This window comes from Carya illinoinensis, chromosome 9 (genome assembly GCF_018687715.1).
Source record: "Carya illinoinensis cultivar Pawnee chromosome 9, C.illinoinensisPawnee_v1, whole genome shotgun sequence".
Classification (NCBI taxonomy): domain Eukaryota; kingdom Viridiplantae; phylum Streptophyta; class Magnoliopsida; order Fagales; family Juglandaceae; genus Carya; species Carya illinoinensis.
The window spans coordinates 43,469,483-43,479,821 of NC_056760.1; the positions used below are offsets into that span (position 1 = coordinate 43,469,483).

General features: G+C 34.8%; 1 protein-coding gene across 1 annotated transcript; it reads left to right on the plus strand.

Moving 5' to 3' along the window:
- Positions 1 to 7,494: 7,494 nt before the first annotated feature.
- Positions 7,495 to 10,050, plus strand: LOC122276603 (U-box domain-containing protein 16). Its single transcript, XM_043086450.1, has one exon. The coding sequence runs from the start codon at positions 7,849 to 7,851 to the stop codon at positions 9,916 to 9,918; it is 2,070 nt and encodes a 689-aa protein (XP_042942384.1). The 5' UTR covers positions 7,495 to 7,848; the 3' UTR covers positions 9,919 to 10,050.
- Positions 10,051 to 10,339: the final 289 nt, after the last annotated feature.

Consider the following 10,339-nt stretch of genomic DNA (forward strand, 5'->3'; position numbering starts at 1 on the left):
TTATAAAAATTTAAAACAAATAGAGAATTCAATCCTAGAATCTTAAATAATAAAACTTAATCTATGAATTGAAATAAAGTTAAAGTATTTTGACCAATCAATCCCCACCCTAGGCTTTATCCAAGATTTAGTTCTCCATAGAAGAACTAAAAAATAAAAGAGTATTTTTTTTTCTTGTTGTCTTCGTTACTGAGCCATCTATCATCTCCCCCTCCTCAATTTCATGCCAATGATATGCTTATATAGGATAAAAAAAGAAATCTTAATATTTTCATAATTTTCGCATAAAAAATGGCCAAACTTTTAGAACTCAGCTTGGTAGCCACGTACGTACTTTAGTAATTAGAATTTAGAAATCTTTATTAGAGAAAAATTAGTATCTACCTTTAAGATAACTTTCTAACGAATCAAGAAAAACATCAATTGAATATATGAGTGGAATGTTATGATCTAAATACTAAAATATGTTCAAGCTGTTTCTTAGCACATTTCGAACTAGGGCTTCTTGTAGTTTTTTTTTTTTTTTGTAATTTTTTTTCTTGATCTAAATTACTCTCAAATTTCATCATTATCCTTATTTAAGTGTCCTACACTCATTGAAAGTTCTTAGGTTGTTCTAACGTCTTGCCTACTTGAAAGTTCTCATTTGAATTTGACTAAGGTTTGACTTGCTTTTTTATAGACTCTAAAATTAAATATAAAAATTTGCTTAAGAGTATTTCAAAGTAAATAGAAACTCAATTCTAAGTAATTCCAAGTGGAAACAGCGGTCTCGTGTTTCAGTGGCTCAGGGAGGGGGATTGTAATTCTAAGTATTTCCATTCAAAGGCTTTCAGCTTGAAGAAGGAAGAATACTATTGTTCAGCCAAAGGATGACTCTGGAATTTGAAGAATGGGGCTCAGATGGATATTTTAATCACTGATTATTTTCAGAATATTTTTTCAGTAGCTGACCAAGTGGAGATGACGGAGGTGTTATTGAGTATTGACATGAAAGTAACTACTGATATGAATGTAGAGCTCTCAAAACCTTTTGTGGCCAAGGAAGTGGAGGATGCACTCAAACAAATGCACCCCTCGAAAGCACCCGGACTAGATGGTATGTCTCCTATTTTCTTCCAGAAGTATTGGCATGTGATTAGTAAATCTGTTACTGATGCTTTGCTGTTAGCTCTGAATTTTGGGGAATTTCCTAGCGAATTGAATCATATTTTCATTACTTTTATTCTTAAAAAAACATCTCCTTCAAAAGTGACACATTTTAGACCGATTAGTATTTGTAATGTGTTTTATAAGATTCTATCAAAAGTCATTGCAAATAGACTTAAAAAGATCTTGCCTAATACTCAATGTGCTTTTGTTCCGAGTAGAAATTTTTTTGATAATGTACTTATTGCTTATGAGACTTTGCATTTTTTGAGAATGAAGAGATATGGGAATAAAGGCTTTATGTCTCTTAAACTAGACATGAGCAAAACTTGTGATAGGGTAGAGTGGGCATTTTTGGAGAAAATTATGGAATCACTTGGTTTTACTCGTAATTTTATAAGTTTGGTTATGAAATGTGTGAGAACAATTTCCTTTTCAGTATTAGTTAATGGCAACCCCAAAGGTCCTATAATTCCAAGTAGAGGAATCAGACAAAGAGATCCATTATCTCCTTATCTGTTCCTCTTATGTACTGAAGGCCTAATCTCGTTGTTTAAAAATTTTGCTAGTAGGGAAGGTGTTAAAGGTGTTCAGATTTGTAGATGTGCCCCTAGAGTGAATTAATTGTTGTTTGCGAATGATAGTCTTATATTTTGTCAAGCTGATGTTGCCACCAATGAAAAGATCCAGATCTTACTAAACAAATATGAGAGAGCTTCGGGGCAATATATTAATAAAGAAAAGACTTCTATGATTTTTAGTAGGAATGTTAGCGATGAATTGAAGGATGATATTATGCAACTTTGGGGAGGTAGTCATACACAACAATATGAAAAGTATTGGGTCTACCACATTTAGTTGGTAGATAAAAAAAACAAGCTTTCTCTAGTATCAAAAGTAGAGTTTGGCAGAAATTGCAGTCGTGGAAAAGTAAATTATTATCACAAAGAGGAAGAGAGGTCTTCATTAAGACAGTAGCAATGTCTATCCCTACGTATGTTATTAGCTGTTTCTTGTTCCCAAAGTCTTTTTGTAAAAAGTTAGAGATGATGATGTCCAAGTTTTGGTGAGAAAACTAGGGGCAGGGGAATAAAATTCATTGGGTAAGTTGGGAGAAGCTAAGTAATTCAAAATTTAGAGGAGGAATGGGTTTTAAAGATTTACATCTTTTTAATCTAGCTCTTTTAGCTAAACAAGGTTGGCGACTTCTAAGGAATGAGGGTTTCCTAGTGCAGCGTATTTTTAAAGATAAATATTTCCCTAATACAAGTTTGTTTGAAACAAAAATAAGATTTAATTCATCATATGTGTGGAAGGGTATTTGGGAAGCTCTCAGAGATTTGAAGAGAGGTTGTAGGTGGAGAGTGAAGAATGGTAAATCTGTTAATGTCTTTATAGACCCATGGATTCCTGATTATATTTTGCCTCTCAATAATTTAGAGTTTGATGAAGATTTAAAAGTTCATTATTTAATTGATGAGCATATGGGTTAGTGGAATATACAACTTTAAGAGCTCTATTCAATCCAAATGTGGTTCAAAAAATTTTGCAGCTTAATGTTTCTGTTAATGCTGAAGATTCTTTGTTTTGGGTTCATGAGAAAATAGAATTTATTCAGTCAAGAGTGCTTACTGAATGCTACAGTAGAGTTTATCTAATGATCTGGGGCAGCACTCAAGGGAGAGGATGGAATCAATTTTTTAGAGATGTTTGTGGCATCTAAAAATCCCTAAAAAATTAAGATCTTTGCATGGAGGGCTTGTCATGAAAAACTCCCAACTTTCAAGAATCTAAAAACCAAACATGTGCTTGAGGATGATACTTGTGTTAGTTGTACTAATTGTGTTGAAGAAATTGCTCATGCCTTATTTTATTTCAGTGATGTGTGACAAGTGTGGATGAATTATTGTCCTAAATTAGGTGAGGTCGATTCTGCTCTCTCTTTTTGGGAGTTGGCAAATTTGGCTCGTGATAGAGGTTCTAATGATTTGTTGGCCACTTTTTTGGTAGTTGCTTGGGGACTATGGAATAGGAGGAACAAGTTTCTTTATGAAGATGTATCCCTAAATATTACTATTGCTGTTAATAGTTCTATGTCGTTACAGCAAGAGTATAATAAGGTGCAGGTGTTTTTTGTTTTTGATAAAAGGATCAATAATGTTGTGTATTGGAATCCCCCTCCAACGGGCTGTTTGAAATTAAATGTTGATGGAGCTACTTTTAGTGATACTTTTTCTACTGGGGTTGGGGTTATTTCGAGAGATCATAATGAGGATGTTATAGTAGCTGTTAGTAAGGTGGAAAGTGGGGTTTCCTCAGTTAAATTTATTGAAGCTATTGCTTTGTTGCGAGGACTACAGGTGTGTGCTCAATGGGGTGTTCCAAAAATCTTATTAGAATCTTATTCTTTGATTCTTGTCAACTCTTAGTGAAAATTCTGAGTTTATAACATAATTTGATTTTATTTTACAAGATATTCGAAAGCTTATGGATGGGTTTGAAGAAGCAAGACTTGATCATGTTCATCGCTTGGGTAATGGTGCTGTCCATCAATTGGCAAGATATGCAAGAGAAGTTGAAGACATTGTAATGTGGTAGGATTCATGTCCTTCTTTTGTAAGTCAAACTATTTGGCTTGATAAAAATTCTATTTGTAAGAACTTTTTGATATGAATAAATGATTGACTTGTTATTAAAAAAAAAAAAATACAATTAAAAAATACACATTAATTTTTATGATTTTTATTCATATTTTATTATTTTAATCTAATAATATAATATTTAGAGTGAAATTTTATAAACACATCGATGATCGATCTCGAATGCTTTGCAGAAGCATTCCTCCTTACAATCCCTCAAATTGTGGACAATTAGACAAAACTTCGAGAAATTTCCATATTTTGGTTCAGATAGACCATTTCGTCAAATAGTTATAACACGTGATCAATATTTATTCATTTCAAAGATAAAACGGCGACCCAGTACCATTCACCCCAGCCGCCAACGTGTTGTTTCATATTGCAGGCGGGGTACGTACTTAAACCCTAGAACCCAAATAATGGGGTCAGCTGACTCAGCTAGCTCCACTTATTTTCCTGGGGAAAGACATTAATCCCAATAATTTTTAGGCCCCTAATTAATTATATTTCTATTTTTCTGGCCAGCAAATTATATATAATGCTTGATTTTATTAGTTTTTTCACCGTACTTATTTGCGTACGTATTTGAGTCTTTGACATGACAATTAATGTTTGAATGCATTTGTTGCATAAGTATTTATAACATGACAAAAAAGAAAAAGAAAAAGAAAAAGAAAAAGCCATGCATTATATATATATATATATATACTAGTAGTTTGGCAACGTCCGAGGGACGTTCGCCCAATGTATAAAAATATTATTTTTAAGAATTAATATTATTTTTATTAAGAAAAAAATTTTGATTAATAATGTAATGTTTTTAGAAAAAAAAAAATATAATTTCTAACATCAAATAGTAAGATAAACTTAAATCAGTTTTAAAGCATTTAGAATTGAAAAAACGAACCTTGAATCAAAACTGTGCAGCACAGGAGATAAATCGTTAACAGTAAAGCAACGTGTAGAGCACGTTTTCTTAATTTAATAAAACGATTATTTTTTTTTGTGATATAATTTTTATAAGATATTATTATTTGATTTTAATGTTTCATAATGAATTTAAATTGATAAATAAATAATATTTTATTGGATAATTGTATTTGTAAATGTAGTTGGTAAATAGATTTAAACTTAATTATTTTACATTTCTCTTTATTTATATAAGGAATGAATAGAAATTTTAAATCACTTATATAAATTATAATTTATATAAAATATCATATATATAATAGAATATAGAATATATATTTATATAATTTATATAGATATATATATCTATATAAATATCTAATATACCTCCTAAATAAATGATCATTAATACATGGGTTATAGGCTACATAAATTTTAATAACTATGAATTTATTCATAAGTGATTTGGGAGAGAGATTAAAAAAATAAGAATTTTTAAGAAGAGAGAGAGTCACTTTAATTTATTCATGTAACTAACGACGTTAGTTTTAACGGTAAAACAACAAAAACCGTTAAATCAATAAAATTCCGTTAGATAGCCACTTTATATATATAAAGATATAGTGAGCTTCATCTGGAGCAATCAGTACTCAGAATTATACAAGTAAGTAATTGGAGATCAGTATGATGAGTTTGATGATATATAGAAAACAATGCATGCATGATGTAATTGATTAAGAAGTGCAGTGTTTATCGCTATACCAACTACTGAAAGCACTGCATAATGCATATATATATATGCAGAGATATGCTATAGACGTGGCAGTATTATCTCATCCCCTAAAGTCCAAGGTCAATCTGATCATATACATCACGAGTTTATGTATTGATCAGCAAATATATAGCAAAAATTAAGGTCAACTCCTCCTCTTATTTATCAAAGTTCAAGAAAAGTCGACGAAGGAAGAAATACATAAACGAAAATAAAAAAGATAAAAGTAAAAGATGTGCGGGAAAACGAGTAAAATCCATCTATCTCACTGTGCTAGTTGCTGCCGCTGCTGCCTCCACCGAAAGTCGTATTTCCATATTGCATAGCATGTATATTCATGATTCAGATGGCAACCCCACCCCTTCTTTTTAATGTCTCCAACGCGTTATTGCTTTTTCTTTCTCTCTCACTTTTTTCGTATATCATATATTACACAATGCCGAGGAAAGCAAACGTTGAATGATTCAGCGAAGAGCGGACAAGAAAACAATGATTATCTGAATATCTTACAACTAAGCAACTGCGCGTTGTTGTTATTCTTGACGTTAGCCTTTTCCTAATCCGCCAACTGAATGAAATTGCGTCGCTTTCAAAACTAGTCACACCACATGCAGCACGCATGCACGTAACTCCTTATACCCAAACTCATTTATGATATAATACTTTGTAGAAATCATGAGCTTTAACTATAAAAATTGGTTTAATATTATATGTCAAGTTATAAAATTATTTTTATTATAAATTAAATTTAACGTATTACATACGTTTAATTTTATTAAATATATTTGTGATGGTATCATTACTCAAATATTAATATTTTATTTTCATAAAAGTTCTACGTTTAACATCAATCATTAACTAAGTTTGATTTTAAAATTTGATGGTCTATGAAAAAATATTAAATTATCAGTATAATGACATGAATTTTCATAGTTGTTTCTTTGAAGCATCGTGTCAATGACTTGATTACCATATTTCGTGGTAGCACTACCCCGTAAATGATCCTAAACATTGTCCTCACTGCACGTCATGATTTTGCTTAATCCGTAATAAATATTACCATATGCCATATGGTTTATTATTATTGCTATTTATTATTATTTAAAATAAATATTTTTCCCAAAAATTGATCATTCCAAGAGGCATATTTACTAAGTCCGATTAAATTTGACTGAAAGTTGAGCTTTTGGTTAAAGTCAAAACCAATAGAGATGTTAATCCATGTTGAATTATTTATTATAAAGTTAAAATAATAATATAATATTATATATTTTAATAATAATTTTTTATTTTTATTTTTTACATTTTGCAAATACACTATATATTAATTAATAATTTAATTTTTACTTTAAATTGTTATTTTTCAACAATTTTTTTTTTCAACTTAATTATTCAATAAATATATTTGGAAATATTTTTAGAATAAAATATTATTTTAGATATAAATAATAACTGACCAAATTTTTAAAAAAAGAAATATAATTATTACAGTTCAAAATTAAAGTTATAGAATTTTGACTAGTCCATTAGAGATGACTTTTACTCAAATTAATAAAAATTAAACCCAAAACTGACATTAAACTAGAGACTGACATTTGGGGCCAATACAAAGGTTAAAGGAGAAAGGAAAAAGAAATGATTACTTAAAAGAAAAGTATGACAGGAAACGTAAGGGCAGATGAAAATGTACAAGAAAGACGGAAACAGCACATAATGCATATGATATTTAAATTGGCATGCGGATGACGACCATAATGAGCCAACTCATAACAACTCTTACCTAATGTACCAACAATTTTTTATTTTTTATTTTTATTTTTATTTTGGGAAAAGAAAAACAAAGCAAAAAATATTTGGTCACCGTATAAGTGCATACCAGTTAATCTGCATATTCTCTTTCTAATTAGGTTATAATAATAGAGTCTGACCGATTGTACCAGTTAAATATATACTCATCTAATCAACAAATATATATATATATATAAAATAAATGAATATGGAGAGAAATTCAAATAATTGATTTTTATTCTCCTGCCGGCGCCGGCTGTTGACACAGCCATCTTGATGTTGTCGACCTGATCAGCACTTGCATCACCATATGTATTTACGTACGTTCCAAAACGGCAGGCCTCCGAAAACCAGCTAAATCATAAAGAGTCAAAAACCAACCAATCTTAATTCTTTCCCATCTCCCATCTATAACCCACCCCCTTTTCATTTTATTTCTCCATAGTCCAGATTTGTTTCTCAGACAAACAACTTTGTTCTTTTCACCTCTGCTCTCAGATCACAGCTTTCTTCCATCCCCACAAATTATCTCTTCTCTTCCAGATCATATTCAATCTCTTGGGCCCTCAAAGTTTCTTCCTTTGATCCTTCATGGCCGTATCTCCGCCCCAAGCTTTTCCGCCTAGAAAACGGCGACCAATATCGGCCGCTTCCTTCATATCCCCAAAACTCTCCGACCGGAACCTTATCCAATCTCTTCTCCTTTTCACCCAAGAAATTTCGTCCCTCACACCTTTCCAATTCCTTCTCAAGCGCCATTCCGTTTCCCTCATCCGCAAATCCAAGCTCCTCGCCGTGCTTTTCGAGGAGCTTCTTCTCTGCAATCCCATCCCCGCTCTCTCTCCATCTGCCATCCTATGCTTCGAAGAAATGCACGTGCTTTTGCAGAGAGTCAAGGCCCTCATCGAGGACTACTCCAACGGTAGCAAGATGTGGCTCCTCATGCAGATCGAGTCGGTGGCCAACTGTTTCCACGAGCTCACCAGAGAGTTGTCCACTCTGCTCGATATTTTCCCCTTGCAAGAGATTAACTTGAACCACGATGTTGCAGAGCTAATCGTTTTGATCAGAAACCAGCTCAATTCCCAAACCAAAGTTAATGGCGTTGTCGATCCGAGAGACGACGAGCTCAGGCTCGAGGTGTTGGCCATGCTCGAACGGATCAAGAGGGAAATCGTGCCAGATCATTCCGAGCTCGCGGAGATCTTCGCTAGGCTAGGGCTTCGGGACGCTTCGAGTTGCAGAGAGGAAATAGAGAATCTCGAAGACGAGGTCCAGAACCAGGGCAACGAGAAATCCAAATCCGAGGTAATAATCGCCTTGATTGGACTCGTTCGCTACGCCAAGTGTGTTCTTTTCGGAGCTTCGACTCCAAATTCGGACACCCCGAGCCGGGAAACGCCATCGGAGGCAATTGTACCTGCGGATTTCAGGTGCCCGATCAGCCTGGAACTGATGCGGGACCCGGTAGTCGTGGCAACGGGACAGACATACGATAGGGAGTCAATCAAGATGTGGATCGAATCGGGACATGCCACGTGTCCAAAGACAGGTCAGAACCTGGTGCACACGGACCTTATTCCAAACCTAGCTTTGAAGAATCTTATAGCAATGTGGTGCCGCGAACAGAAGATACCGTTTGAAATTACGGCGGTTAGTGTGAAAGTCAACGGCGTTACAACGAATAAAGCGGCGTTGGAAGCTACGCGGATGACGGCAACGTTTTTGATTAACAAATTGTCGGTCTCTCAGTCAATGGACGCTGCCAACGGCGTCGTTTACGAGCTTCGTGTACTTGCCAAGACAGACTCTGATAGCCGGGCCTGCATTGCCGAAGCAGGAGCTATCCCTATGCTTGTACGTTACCTTGGCTCGGATGTGGGTTCGGAACACCCGAATCTCCAAGTTAACGCCGTGACGACGATCCTCAACCTTTCCATCTTGGAGGCAAACAAGACGAGGATCATGGAGACTGACGGAGCCTTGCACGGCATCATCGAGGTGCTACGCTCTGGCGCTACGTGGGAGGCGAAAGGGAATGCAGCGGCCACGATATTCAGCCTTGCAGGTGTACAAATACATAGAAGGAGACTCGCAAAGAAGACACGTGTCATCAAGGGATTGCTGGAGTTAGCCGAGGTAGGGCCCCATAGTTCCAAGAGGGACGCTTTGGCAGCAATTCTGAATTTGGCGGCAGACAGGGAGGCCGTTGGGAGGTTACTGGAAGGAGGGGTAGTGCGGATGACCGTTGAATTGATGGATCAATTATCAGAGGAGGCGGTGACTATATTGGAGTCGGTGGTAAAGAGGGGCGGCTTTGTAGCTATTGCGGCGTCGTATATCGCCATTAAAAAATTAACCGTAGTGTTAAGAGAGGGATCGGAGAGAGCCCAAGAAAGTGCGGCGGCAACTCTCGTCACAATCACGCGAAAAGGTGGTGCAGAGTTGGTGTCGGAGCTTGCGTCGACGCCGGGGATCGAGAGAGGGATATGGGAATTAATGCAAAGTGGAACACCTAGAGCCAGAAGAAAAGCGGCTACGCTTTTGAGGATCCTCCGAAGATGGGCTGCCGGTTTGGATCAAATTTTAACGGATGACACCATAATTTCCACCACACACATTATACGTTCGTCCACAACAGCAACAACATTGGCTGGTTAAGATTTCGTCTCCTCCAAACATTCTTTTGTGAAAGGTCTTCATAAGTACACTTGTTTTTTTCTTTTATTTGTTTGACAATTCATTGTAAAAGATCATCTCATCAACGCTGCTTTTTTCATTCTATTCTTCGAATAACGCCTATTGATTCTTGACCGGCCATACTATGTTTAAAACAAAATTAATTACAATGGATTCTCATTATTTCATGGTAGGAGATCAAACGAATGGATACGAAGTAACTAAGTTTGGACTTGATATAAATAAGTTTAGGTTAAGTCATGTTAATCTGTTAAGATAATATTCGTAAATGGGTCAACTTACAATCTAACATAGATTTATGCCTATGTTAATTTGGATGGGATGTAATGTTGATCGATATTATCATTTGAGTATTTAATATTTAAAATATATATATATATAT